At 57.5% G+C, this 13737-nt stretch overlaps 1 protein-coding gene across 1 annotated transcript in view; it reads left to right on the top strand.

Moving 5' to 3' along the window:
* Nucleotides 1-8347, top strand: part of Myo1g (myosin IG) — a 12635-nt gene extending 4288 nt beyond the window's left edge. Inside the window, exons 6-22 of the mRNA XM_004630357.2 lie at nucleotides 681-791; nucleotides 919-1035; nucleotides 1132-1356; nucleotides 1443-1588; nucleotides 1879-1993; nucleotides 2083-2253; nucleotides 2477-2547; nucleotides 3354-3428; nucleotides 3539-3671; nucleotides 4191-4357; nucleotides 4587-4794; nucleotides 5224-5447; nucleotides 5844-5988; nucleotides 6313-6417; nucleotides 6526-6639; nucleotides 7567-7721; nucleotides 7807-8347. Of these exons, the coding sequence (XP_004630414.1) occupies nucleotides 681-791; nucleotides 919-1035; nucleotides 1132-1356; nucleotides 1443-1588; nucleotides 1879-1993; nucleotides 2083-2253; nucleotides 2477-2547; nucleotides 3354-3428; nucleotides 3539-3671; nucleotides 4191-4357; nucleotides 4587-4794; nucleotides 5224-5447; nucleotides 5844-5988; nucleotides 6313-6417; nucleotides 6526-6639; nucleotides 7567-7721; nucleotides 7807-7963 (2439 nt within the window). The 3' untranslated portion in view covers nucleotides 7964-8347. The remainder of the gene's footprint in view (nucleotides 1-680; nucleotides 792-918; nucleotides 1036-1131; nucleotides 1357-1442; nucleotides 1589-1878; nucleotides 1994-2082; nucleotides 2254-2476; nucleotides 2548-3353; nucleotides 3429-3538; nucleotides 3672-4190; nucleotides 4358-4586; nucleotides 4795-5223; nucleotides 5448-5843; nucleotides 5989-6312; nucleotides 6418-6525; nucleotides 6640-7566; nucleotides 7722-7806) is intronic.
* Nucleotides 8348-13737: the final 5390 nt, after the last annotated feature.

Below are 13737 nucleotides of genomic sequence, written 5' to 3' on the forward strand. Positions count from 1 at the left end.
CACATCTTTTTCAACCATTCCACATGTGACGGACATCTTGGTTGTTTCCAAGATCACAAATTGTGCTGCTATAAACATAGGTACGCGTATATCACTATGATATGATGCTTTCAGTTCCTCCAGGAAAATTCCCAGTAGGGGGATAGCAGGCTTGAATGGGATTTCCAGTCCTAGTTTTCTAAGGAGTCTCCACACTGACTTCCACAATGGTTGCACCAGTCTACACTCCCACCAACAGTGGAGATGGGTTCCCCTTTCCCCACAACCTCTCCAACATTTGTTGTGACCACTGAGCTATCTTGCCAGCCCCTCAAAATATTTTTTAAAAATGTGTTTTTTCAGAGGGGTGGTTGGGGATATAGCACAGTGCAAAGGCCCCAGGTTCCATCCTAAGTACTGACAAGATAAAACAGACCTGCCAGGCTCCCCACCCACTCCAATCCCCAACTGTCTCCCTCACCCCACCCACCAGAGGGCAGGGCTCCCTGGGAACCAGGCTGGGGTCCCCAGCTTCTCAGGCCTGGGGAATAAGGTTCCCCAGGACACTGAGATGGCATTGCCTAGTGCATGGGACACGGGCACACTGTCTGGACGTCTGATTGTCCCCGTACCTGTGGGTCTTGCCTGTGTGGGGCCGTGGGGACTGGAAAGCCCGGTAAAGGCACCTCTGCCTCCTCCAGCTGCTTAGGGGCTGTGAGGACCAGGAGCTACAGAGCCTGCACCTGGAGAGGAACCCGGCCCTGTACAACTTCACACGCCAGGGGGCCGGGCTCAGCTCGGGGGGCCACAGCGTGAGTGCCAGGGGCTCCACAGGGCAGGGGCGGGTGTTCTGGGAGAGGGAGAGCAAGAGGAGGCACCAGGACCCAGGGGTGGCAGGCCCTGGCCCGAGTCGGCTGGGTGGTAAAGTCCTGTTCCCAGGCCTCAGAGAGCGACGAGAGCAGCCACCGGGCAGTGACGGAGGCCATGAGGATCATCGGCTTCCGGTGCGAGGAGGTGGAGACAGTGCACCGCACCCTGGCTGCCATCCTGCACCTGGTGAGGGCTGTGACAGTCTCCCTTCCTGCCCACCTGAGGCGTTGGGTCCCTTGGGGCCATGGAGCCTGCACTTGCTCACGTTCCCCCCTTTCCCAGGGAAACATCGAGTTTGTGGAGATAGAGGACAATGGGCTACAGAAAGGCAGCCTGGCGGTGGCTGAGGGGGTGCTGGTGGACCACGTGGCCGAGCTGACAGCCACACCCCGGGACCTCGTGCTCCGCTCCCTGTTGGCTCGCACCGTGGCCTCGGGAGGCCGGGACCTCATCGAAAAGGGTCACACAGTGGCTGAGGCCACCTACGCCCGGGACGCCTGTGCCAAGGTACCCATGGGGCGGCTGGAAGGAGAGCCCAGGTGCCCTCTGCAGAGAACAGACTGAGGCAGCAGGCAGGTGTGCTGTCCCCCCAGGCTGTGTACCAGCGGTTGTTCGAGTGGGTGGTAGACAGGATCAATGGTATCATGGAAGCCCGGGGCCGGGACCCCCGGCGGGACGGAAAGGACACAGTCATTGGTGTGCTGGACATCTACGGCTTTGAGGTGTTCCCTGTCAACAGGTGAGCAGCCCCACCAAGCACGTCCCACCTCGGGCTCCACCCGGTGTGCCGTCAAGGTTGCAGGATGCTCCCTGAGGCTGGGAGAGAGGAACATCTGGAATCTTCCCAAGTCCAGGGATGCCCTATGGAAGCCAACATAGGGGCTCACATCTGGCCATGGCCATCCCAGAACATGCACGTGGCAGGTGGCCGAGGAGGGTTTGGGAGTGTGTAACACACAGGGAGTCCACAAAGGGTCCTGGTGCCCTCAGGGGAGGAAGGTTCCCTAAAAGCCCTGGAACCTTACCTAGCTTCGAGCAGTTCTGCATCAACTACTGCAATGAGAAGCTGCAGCAGCTCTTCATCCAGCTCATCCTCAAGCAGGAGCAGGAGGAGTATGAGCGAGAGGGCATCGCCTGGCAGAGTGTGAGTGCTGGGCATCATGGTGGGCCAGGGGCTGGGGTGGGGGGCGGCGGGACAGACCTTGGGAGCTCCCCGCTGGCTTCCCCCACCAGGTCGAGTACTTCAACAATGCCACCATTGTGGAGCTGGTAGAGCGGCCCCACAAGGGCATCCTGGCAGTGTTGGATGAAGCCTGCAGTGCCGCGGGCACCATCACGGACCGCATCTTCCTGCAGACGCTGGATACGCACCACCGCCACCACCCGCACTACTCCAGTCGCCAGGTGCAATGTCCCGACCGTCCCATGTGGCCACAGAAGGCCACAGAAGGTGGTGGCACACGCCCAGAGGGTCATCACCCCTCTGCTTCCTGGGACCTCAGAGGAACCGAGCTTGCTGCCACTGTGGTCCCCACAGCAGCCTCCTCTGTCCAGGCGGGAGCATGCGGGACTGTCTCTCTGCCAACCCCTCACTGATCATTCTGTCTTGATCCCACCCGTCGCACAGCTCTGCCCCACTGACAAGACCATGGAGTTTGGCCGAGACTTTCGGATCAAGCACTACGCGGGTGATGTCACGTAAGGACCGGGTGACAGCGTCCTCTGCATGAGTCCCCAGAGAACAGCCAGGACCTTCCCTTTGAGGATGCTCAAACTCGATCTTTACTCAGCTGGTGTGCAATTCTTGGGGTTGAACCAAGGGCTTTTGAACCAAGCTATATCCCCAGATGTAAAAACAAAAATTTTTTGAGACAGAGTCTCACTAAGTCACTAAATTGCCTAGGCTGATTAAATCTGCAATCCTCCTGCCTCAGTAGAGGATAGAGGTGAAGCAGCCCAGTGTCAGATCCATTGTTACCCACAGCCGAGCCTTCCCAGGGGCTGGGCAGAGCAGGGCTTGGCACGGAGCCTTCCAGTGGTGCACAGAGGCCATTGTAGCGAGGACTGGGGCCCCGATGCGTTCCCGGCGTGGTTACAGCTGCTGGTCCGGAATCACAGTAGGTCTTGTTCAGGCATCTGATGTACATCGAGGCAGAGAGCTTGGGCCACTTGAGCAAGGTCACACAACCCACGGGGAAGAGCTGTGTTTCGGTGCTGGGACCATGAGTCTGGCCACTGGATTTGTCTTCCCGTTAAGATATTTCTGAGGGCTGGGGAGATGGCTCAGTAGAATAAGCACTTGCTTGGCAAGTTCAAAGTCCTGAGTTCAATCCCCGGTACCGCAAAAAAGAAAAAAAGATACATCTGAGGGACTCTGAGGTGACAACAGCAAATGTAGGTGTGAGGGGAGCAGTATGCCCCAGGGCAGCCTGGCTGTGAGGAGAGATGGGCAGGAGGAGTGTGGTGCCCCCATGCCCTGTCCCTCAGCGCGATGGCCCTGGCAGGTATTCGGTGGAGGGCTTCATCGACAAGAACAGAGACTCCCTCTTCCAGGACTTCAAGCGGCTGCTGTACAACAGGTGAGTGTGGCCCCTGGTGTGCGTGAGGGGCCGGTGACAGCCAAGCTCCACAAGGGCGTGTGGACTGTCCCCAGGGCTGCTGGGCACCAGCCCCTGCGCTGTGTCTGCAGCTCAGACCCCACCCTGCGGGCCATGTGGCCAGACGGGCAGCAGGACATCACGGAGGTGACCAAGCGGCCCCTGACAGCGGGAACAATCTTCAAGAACTCCATGGTGGCCCTAGTGGAGAATTTGGCCTCCAAGGTACCCTGCCCCGCTTCGCCCAGCACCTTCCAGAGCCTGCTGTGTGCCCGCTGTGTCCCAGCCTCGACTGACCAATGCTGAGGTTGGATGCGGGACTCCAGGACCGGACTTCGCAGGGACGGAGCCGTCGGCTAGGATCGAACCCAGCCCTGCACTCATCCCATTGCCTCTTGGGCAGGAGGGCTGGGTGGTCATCCAGACTGGAAACTGGCACTAGCTTTCTTGGGAAACAGGTCCCAGATCTGAGGCAGATGGCAGCCTGCTAGGACAGAGGAAGGGGTGGAGCTAATTCCGGCCCCGCCCCATTGTCCGGCCCCGCCCCCTGTCTGCCAGGCTCCACCCTTGCCCCAGACCTGCACAGCCCTGATTTTTCCACCCGGGATTGAACTCAGGCCCTTGCACTTGCCAGGGAAGCGCTTATTCCACTGAGCCATCTCCCCAGCCTCAGGGCAGCTTTTACTTGGGGTGTGATAGATAGTGGCCATTGGCTGGGACCCCTACATTCTCATGTCCTTGCAGGAGCCTTTCTACGTCCGCTGCATCAAGCCCAACGAGGACAAAGTGCCGGGGAAGCTGGATGAAAACCACTGTCGCCACCAGGTCTCTTACCTGGGGCTCCTGGAGAACGTGCGGGTGCGCAGGGCCGGCTTCGCTTCCCGCCAGCCCTACTCGCGATTTCTGCTCAGGTACAGGCATCTGCGCGGGACACCTGCGAGGAGGAGCGCGGGCGGGTGGGTGGGGTGGGAGCAGAGGGTCCCTCCACGGGCCTTGCGCACAGGGGTGTGAGTGGGGTCGGTGCGGGGACACGTGTGACAGGTGTGAGGACACAGGGCTCCCTGAGGACTTCAGCCCAGGTCCCCCTGCTCCGCACCGCTCCCTGGCCCGCGTTCCCACCGTGCCATCCTGTGGTCCCAGGTACAAGATGACCTGTGAATACACCTGGCCCAACCACCTGCTGGGCTCCGACCGGGCAGCGGTGGGCGCCCTCCTGGAGCAGCACGGGCTGCAGGGCGACGTGGCCTTCGGCCACACCAAGCTGTTCATCCGCTCACCCCGCACCCTGGTCACGCTGGAGCAGAGCCGAGCCCAACTCATCCCCATCATTGTGCTGCTGCTGCAGAAGGTGTGGGCAGCCGACACCTGCCCTGGGAGGGTGTCCACGGGCTGCCCCATCAGCTCTGATGTGGTCCCCTAGTGTCCTATGCTGCAGGCTTGGTGTATTGCCCAAGTCTGTATCCTGGGGCATCCAGTCTGGGCCCCTCTGTTTTGGGGTCTTCCGGAGTTGTAGGAGCTCCTCTAGTTGAGAAAGCACCTCTGCCTGCTCCCACCCCTCTTCCCACGCCCTCTGTCTTCTGCCAGCTGCTCCTTCCTGACTCTGCAGGGCTGGCCTGATCCAGCTGGCCAGGTGGCCATGCCTGCCAGAGCTCCTGGAGTGGGAGCTGGGTCGGGCTCCAGAAGGATGCAAGGCTGCCCAGGAGACACCTAGGGCCAGGGTTGGGTTGGGACGGAAGGGCTGCCTGGGCCTGACTGCATCCATTCTGCCCGACCCCAGGCATGGCGGGGCACCCTGGCCAGGTGGCACTGTAGGCGGCTGCGGGCAGTCTACACCATCATGCGCTGGTTCCGGAGGCACAAGGTCCGTGCTCACCTGGCCGAGCTGCAGCGGCGGTTCCAGGCTGCACGGCAGCCCCCACTCTATGGCCGCGACCTTGAGTGGCCACCACCCCCTGCTGTGCTGCAGCCCTTCCAGGACACCTGCCAGGCACTCTTCTGCAGGTAGCCCCCTCCCCAGCACTACGGGAATATCCGACACCCTTGGGAACATCCCGACACTCTGTACACTCACTGAACAGGAAGACAGGCTGAGTCACAAAAGCTGGCTGTCCCAGCACTGTGTTGGCCTTCAATGTCCAGGGCTATGGCCAGGAAAGGGAAAGATAGCTCATCAGGGTTGGGCAGTGGGGATCTAGACATTCGAATAGGGCATTGAAGGATGAGTAGGAGTTCTCCAACAGAAAGGGCACATGCAAGTGTGCTTAGCGTGGGAGGGGCTGGGAATACCTCCCGGGGACAAGCATTTGGGCACCAGGGGCAGAGCCCAGAGAGGCAGATCCAAAGGGCAGCCAGTGTAGGCAGGGACAGGTCCTGTCCTCTCACTCCATCTTCTCCCAGGTGGCGGGCCCGGCAGCTGGTGAAGAACATTCCGCCCTCAGACATGGCTGAGATCAAGGCCAAGGTGGCTGCCATGGGGGCCTTGCAGGGGCTGCGTCAGAACTGGGGCTGCCAGCGGGCCTGGGCCCGGGACTACCTGTCATCCGTGAGTGCCACTCAGGCCAGGGTCTCTGGGGGTGATACAGGGCCTGCACATCACAGCCTGCACTGCCGGGCTGCTAGCCTGCCTGTGACCTCTGTGGCTCAGCTTTCTACCCAAGCCAGGTCTCTCTCTCCACAGCTGAACATAGAGGGCTTGAGCAGCAGCCTCCAGCTGGGCAGAGGAAAAGGGCAGGGAAGGATGCAATGTCCTTGATGTCCTTGGATGTCCCAGGAGGAGGGCTGACAGCTCTTGGGCACGGCTGTGACTTGGTTTCCCGGGTGATTTGCTGCCATCCGTGGAGTGTGACACTAGACCCTCTGTCCTCAGGGCACCGACAACCCCACAGCCTCAGGCCTGTTTGCCCAACGACTGAAGACTCTGCAGGACAAGGACGGCTTCGGGGCTGTGCTGTTCTCTAGTCACATCCGAAAGGTTAAGACCTGGTCTGGGGTCACAGGGGACAGGGGTGATCAGGGAGGCCGCAGGTGGGGTGGGATGGGCGTGGCCATGCCAGCCTGGGCCCAGCCACCCCTCCCACAGGTGAACCGCTTCCGAAAGAGCCGGGACCGGGCCCTCCTGCTCACGGACCGGCACCTCTACAAGCTGGACCCGGGTCGGCAGTACAGGGTGATGCGCTCTGTGCCCCTGGATGCGGTAAGCTTCGGGGAGGGGCCTGCTGTGAGCACTATCTCAGTCTCCCCCTAACACCAGGCCCAGCAGACCCTCTGCAAAGCCTGTCCTGGCTTCCACTGCTTACAGGGTGTGGGGTCTGGGCCCGCAGCCCCACTGCCTCCTGAGGACACCATGTCCACCGCTGCCTGGCTCTGTAGGCTCCTTGTTCCCATAATCCTCCTTCCCAGTAGAACAAGGAGGAACCTAGGGCTCCCCCAATTTGGGGCCCAATGATCATCACAGCAAAGGGCCCGTTACTCAACCTTGTCACTTGCAGTAGTCAAGTGCAAGTGCGGCTATTGAATGTCAAGTGAAGGAAAACTATTGATGTGGTCAGCTGGACACGCTGGTGCTTGCCTATTATCCTAGCACTTGGGAGTCTAAGGCAGGAGAATCACAAGTTTGATCCTAAATTGCCTCCCTGGCAGCTTAGCAAAATTCTGTCTAAGAAAACAAAGAGAGGAGGGTCTTGAGGACATAGCTCCACATGAAGGCCCTGGTTTCAATTTCCAGGAACACAAAATTTACCTCAGCTCTTTAGTACCACAAACAAGGGCTGCATAGCCACAGGTGAGCAACCAGCAGAAAGATCTAGAAGTTCTGTTATGGCAGAAACTCCTACTGCAGGAGGTCCTGCCCAGCTCCTCTGCCTTTTCTACAGGCTGGTCTTGAACTTACTAGGTAGCCCTTGCTGGGCTTGAACACACAGTAGCAATCCTCCTGCCTCAGCCTCCCAAGTGCAGGGATGACAAGCACACACCACCATGCCTGGCTCCAACTCTTCCTTCTGTCAGCAGGGACCAGAGTGGGAAGGCAGGGTCAGTGTGGGGCGGCTGGCCTGCCCAGTGTGGGCTGGGCAGAGCTTCCTGGGTGGGGGTGCAGCATGCTGAGCCTGCGCTCTGTGCTCAGGTGACTGGGCTGAGTGTGACCAGCGGACAGGACCAGCTGGTGGTGCTGCATGCCCGGGGCCAGGACGACCTCGTGGTGTGTCTGCACCGTTCCCAGCCGCCGCTGGACAACCGCATCGGGGAGCTGGTGGGCGTGCTGGCTGCGCACTGTCAAGGGTGAGCCTGGTGGGTGGGGACGTGGCTCGGGGAGCCCTGCCATACAGCCTGAGCCCTGGCACCTGACCCCCAGCTCCTGCCACAGGGAGGGCCAGGCGCTGGAGGTGCGCGTGTCTGATTGCATCCCGCTGAGCCAGCGAGGGGCCCAGCGCCATGTGTCAGTAGACTCCAGGCCAGAGCAGCTAGAGCCGGACTTCCGCTGCAGCCGTGGGGCCTTCACCCTCCTCTGGCCGAGCTGCTGAGCCCCTCTGTGCAGCCTCTGATGCCTGGGGGCAGCCAACAGAAGTCAGCTCAGCAGTCCCTGAGTGGAGCTCCACACTGATTAATAAAGATGCAATGTCCGTGCCCAGTGCAGCCAGGGCCTGGTAGATGGGTGACATGGGCATCTGCGAATCCCTGGTCGCCATGGTGGGATCACCCAGTCTGGAAGCATGTGGCCTCCAGCCCAGTCTAGGTGGCCCTGGAGCCTGCAGTCCACGCATGGCACCCTCCCTGAGCATGTGGGAACCCCAGTTGCCCCCTCCATGGGAACCCTGTCCCTCACCGCACCCGTGGTGTCCTGGTCATGGCTCCACACTCGGGGAAGCAGCTGCCCAGGGCCACTGCTGGGAAACCGGGTCAGGTGGGAGAAGTATCTGGCAGCAAATGGAGAGGCCAGGTTGGGGGCACCCATGGCTCTGCCTGGCTCAGCACATCCAGAGCTCTGCAGCAGCCCGCAGCCAGGGCCGCTGTGGGCTGAGCCGAGTCTTCGGCCCCTTGGAGGCCCAGCCTCCATTCTCCCCTCTCCCATGGGCCGCTGGGACCTCGCGGCTGCTTGTGCCTCCCTCCTGGGACACGCATCAGGCCCAGCCTCCATTCTCCCCTCTCCCATGGGCCGCTGGGACCTCGCGGCTGCTTGTGCCTCCCTCCTGGGACACGCATCAGGCCCAGCCTCCATTCTCCCCTCTCCCATGGGCCGCTGGGACCTCGCGGCTGCTTGTGCCTCCCTCCTGGGACACGCATCAGGCCCAGCCTCCATTCTCCCCTCTCCCATGGGCCGCTGGGACCTCGCGGCTGCTTGTGCCTCCCTCCTGGGACACGGATCAGCGCTGCACTCTTGCTCATTTGTCCATCAGCTTGAAGGTCAGTGTGTGTCACCATGGCCTGTGGCTGAGGCACACGGGCACGGGTGCCTGCGCCCATGCGGCCAGATGTCTGCAGGTGCTGGCAGCCGAGGTGACCTCCCCCCTGGCTCCAGGAGCTACCGTAGTGCCACCCCACCCTGAATCTGGCCGCTTCTGGGCAATCCAACCCTTGAGCTGGGGTGGCACCTCAGCAGTCTGATGGGAAGGGTCCCCTGACCTGTCCTGGATGTTAGCTGTGTCCCTTGTCCTTTGAGAAATACCTCATCAGAGCACTGGCCAGCGGCTAGTTTCTGTCCAGATGCCTTCCCTGGAGCCCTGCAGGGACTGTGGGATCCAACACCCTTTTCAACAAAGCTTTCCCAGTCTTCAGGAAGCCGTAAGGCTTGGGAAGTCACCAACGCCTGTCCAGTGGGCACTGATCACACACACCACGCATCACTCTACGAACCCTTGCATGGCGCTCACCAAGTGCCACCTAGGCGCTTTGTGAGTGTCCCCCACCTGATACCATCATCCTCCCCATCACCCCACTTCAGGGGAGGAGAGCATTTCCGAGACTTCCCTGGCACCAGTTTCCTGTGGCACAGCTGCCAAGACTCCCTGTATCAGTGGGCTCAGGGACAGGCACACACACACTCCACATTGATCCCTGATGCAGGTGGCACCACCAGATAGGAGGCTCATTTTGCACACGAGTGACACCTGGGTGTCGGGGTATGGTCAGTCATGAGAGAGCTCCTTTGCCTGTCCCAGCCCAATCACATTTCCTACTAGAGCATAAATGTGCAGCCAGGCATGGTGGTGCATGTCTGCGGTCCCAGCACTTAGGAGGCTGAGGCAGGAGGTTGCTGCAGGTTCAGTGGCAGCCTGGGCTACCTGGTGAGTTTCATGGAGACAACGCTAAAGATGTCTTTTTTTTTTTTCAGACAGAGTCTCACTATGTAGTAGGGACTGGCCTTCAACTTGCCATGTAGGTGTCTTTTCAAAAATTTAAACTTCAGGGGCTGGAGAGATGGCTCAGTGGTCTAAAGCACCTACTTAGAACAAGCTTAGCAAAGCATCAGGGACCGCGGTTCAATCCCCCAGCACCACATGCCAGCCAGCCCCGCCCCCTGGTGGGCTGAGCTGGCCACACACACACACCACACTCTCTCTCTCTCTCTCTCTCTCTCTCTCTCTCTCTCTCTAATAAATAAATAAATAAAAACAAAAATTTAAACTTCAAGGGCCAGCCAAATAGCTCAACAGATTAAAGCACCTGTTTATGCAGACGCAGTGGCCAGGATTCCATCCCCTGCACGCTGTGCCAGCCCCGGCCCAGGGCGTGCTGAGATGGGGATTGAGACTGGGCATGGTGGCCCGCGCCTGTAATCCCAGCTCTTAGGGAGGCTGAACATAGGCGGATCACTATGAATCTGATCTACTGAGTGAGACCCTGTAGACCCTGCAGACTTTTACTAAAAAAACCAACAAACTTCAGTTGGTCTCCTTCCAACAAATGCTTACACATGATTCCTGTAATTATTCTTGGATATATATGTTCTTGCTGCTTCTTTATGGCATTTAACTCTCAGTCCATACAAATATGATATTCAGTAATTTTACTACGTCCATGTGGGTTTTTTGTCTTTTTGTTTGTCTTTTTGAGACAGGGTCCTGCTCTGTGATTCAGGCTGGCCTTGCGCTCCCTCTAGCCCAGGTCGGTCTCACATTCGCAATGATCCTTCTGCCTCAGCCTCTGGAGTGCAGGGATTACAGGTGTGCACCATCACGCCCGGCCTATCCACAAGGCTGTGCATCCAATCAGCATCGTGGTCTCATTTTAGAATGTTGACATCGGGGCCGGGAAGATAGCTTAGTAGAATAAGCGCTTGCCTGGCAAGCACAAGGGCCTGAGTTCTATCCCGCTTCCGCAAAAAAAAAAAAAAAAAAAGAAAAAAGAATGTTGACATTACATGACCCCACTAAGAAACCCACGCCTTTAGGAGCTGCTCCCCTACCCACCCCACTCCCAGCCTTTGGGAGCCACAAACCTGCTTTTTCTCCTTTCTGTTTCTTGTTTTCTCCCCAGCCCCTTTTTTGAGGCAGGTTCTCACTATGTAGCTCAGGCTGGCCTCAGACTCGTTCTGACCCTCGTGGCTCAGCCTCCACGTGCTGGGCATGCACCGCCAGCCTGACCACCACTGCCAGGCTCTACAGACATCCCCGTACTGGGTGGTTCATACAAATAGAATCACTAGCTCATCTGTCCGGGCTCCTCTCCTGAGCATAACCTTTCCAAGACCCCACTATGTTGTATCAAATACTAGTGTTTTATTCTTTCATAGACAAACAGCCTGCCTATTCTCTTGTATAGGTATAATGCATTTTGTTACTCATCAAATCAATCAGTCAACGGGCAGTGAATTAGCTATCATTAATGGTGATGCAAGGAACTTTTTTGTTTGTTTAAAATACTATATTTTGGGCCAGGGAGATAACTCAGTAGAATAAGTGCTTGCCTGGCAAGTGCAGGGTCCTGAGTTCAATCCTAGGTACCACAAAAAAAAATAATAAAATAAAATAAAATACTATATTTTATGTGCTGGTGAGATAGCTCAGTGGACTAAGCGCCTGCTTAGGCAAGCTCAGGAACCAGGGTTCAATCCCAGCACCACATGTCTTGCCCCCAGGCACGCTGAGGCAGCCACTGAGAGCAGGCGTGGTGGTGCACACCTGTAATCCCAGCGCTGAGGAGGCTGAAGCAGGAGGATCAGTACAAGTCCAAGCTGCATAGCGAGACCTTGTTCCAAATACATAAAAGATAAAATACATTTTATTTTACAAATGCTGGCTTCCAAGGCGATATTTTCCCACATGGATATAACATCTTGATCATCTCAACCTCCACTCCCCTCCCTTTCATTGCTCCACTCTCTTGTCTGATAAGTTTCTCCTCTTTTCATTCCATCTTTTCCTTTTCTTAGACCCCCATATTAGGAAAAACATAGTATCTCTGAGTCTAGATTGTTTTCCTTAACACAATCTCTGCTCTGACCATTTTCCTGCAAATGACATAATTCCACTCCTCTATGGCTGTGTCATATGCTCAAAAAAAAAAAAAAAAAAAAAAAAAAAAAGAGAATTTGGTTTCTACTTCTGGGTGAAGGCACCAAAGAAAAGCACACTCCTAGAACCTCAGCAGTCAGGATGCTGACGCAGGATCACAAGTTCAAAGACCTCTGGGGCTCCCTAATGAGTCTCCAGCTGGCCAACGTGGACGCCCTAGTGAGACCCTGTCTCTAAATAAATAAATTTATTTATTGTGTGTGTGTGTGTGTGTGTGTGTGTGTGTGTGTGTGTGTGCGTGTGTGTGGCCAGCTCAGCCCACCAGGGGGCGGGGCTGGCTGGCATGTGGTGCTGGGGGATTGAACCGCGGTCCCTGTGCTTTGCTAAGCTTGTTCTAAGTAGGTGCTTTAGACCACTGAGCCATCTCACCAGCCCCCTAAATAAATAAATTTAAATAATTATAGAAAACAAAAGCCCTAAGAATTTCACCCTGCTGTGGGTGTGCTGTCCCTGAGCATCAGCAGAAGGCTGGTGGACTTACTCCATCTGAGGCTGTGACCGGGCAGTCCTGGACGGGAATTGGGCGGAAATCTTGAATCAGCACAGGGCACCCTGGCTCTGAGTGAAGTGGCCTCCGCCCTGGGCATTAAGCTCTGGGCCACAATGCCACCAGCTGACGCAGCTGCATGGCACCACTTAAGCCACTCACCACTTACGCCGCTCCCTGCACACTGGGTGACCTCCCGCGACACGATCTCTGCTGGCTGTTGCTCACTGGGGCTTTTCAGGGATAACAGCCTAGTGTTTATAGTTGTGCTAGGCTAAAAGATTTCTGCCCGCAGTACTTAGGATAAGAACCCTAAGTAGATTTACAGCACCTCCTGAGCTCACACCGCCCAAGAAATAAATCACAAGCAGATTTACAGGTCCACAAAGCGAAGCTGTATTGGAACAGAATTGGCTCCGGCTCAGGGAGAAAGGGGTGCCACAGAGGGCCCTTGCACAACAAGAGTGTGAGGAGGGGCTGCTTATATAGCACCGGCAGGTCTGTGACCGCCCGCATTTGATTAGTGCAAATCCAAGCCTGTTGTTGATGGGTCCAAATTTCTCTAATCTCAAACCTTCTGAATCCAGCGTGCTGATTGGCCCAAATCCAGTGGTATCAGTTGGTTCAACTCCAGGCCCACGGCAGGCCAGGACCAACAGCTCCCAGAGGGGACCTGCAGCCTGTACACCCATGCAGGAGGGCTGGCTGTGCGGTCAGGTCTGCATCCCTCCCCACCTCTGCCAAAGGGGAGGGGGTGTGCGGGGTAGGCCACGACAGCTGTCAGCCAGACCAGGGCAAGAGAGGGGGCAGGCAGGACACTCGCCTCTGTCTCAAGGCCAGGCCTCCTCGATCTGCTTGCCAAGGGGCTTGGGCACTGTGGCTGAGGGTGGCAGAGGGCCAGCTCCTCCCTGCCAGGCGGAGGTGCTGAGCCAGAGTCAGCTGTGGGGTAGGCAGCCAGCTGGCATTGTAGGGCGGCTGCACAATGCCTCAGCTCCAGGGACGCAGGCTCCTAGCACCAGGTCCTGACAAGGCTGCATCCAAAGGAGGAAAGGCAGGTCCCCTTTTGGGGAGCTTTTTTATTTTTGTTTTTGAGACAGCATCACCCTGTGTTGTCCGGGGTAGTCTCAAATTCCTGGGCTCAAGGGATCTTCCTGCCTCAGCCTCCCCAGCAGCGGGGGCTCCAAGTATGTACTACCTGAACACAAGCACTGTAGGAGAGGCTGTGGCCACAGGGAGCCATCCTCCTGTGACATCCTCAGTCCTTTTCTTTCATTTTTTATTTATTTATTTATTTTTT

The sequence above is a fragment of the Octodon degus genome, unplaced genomic scaffold (genome assembly GCF_000260255.1).
Source record: "Octodon degus isolate 3935 unplaced genomic scaffold, OctDeg1.0 scaffold00035, whole genome shotgun sequence".
NCBI classification, from domain to species: Eukaryota; Metazoa; Chordata; class Mammalia; order Rodentia; family Octodontidae; genus Octodon; species Octodon degus.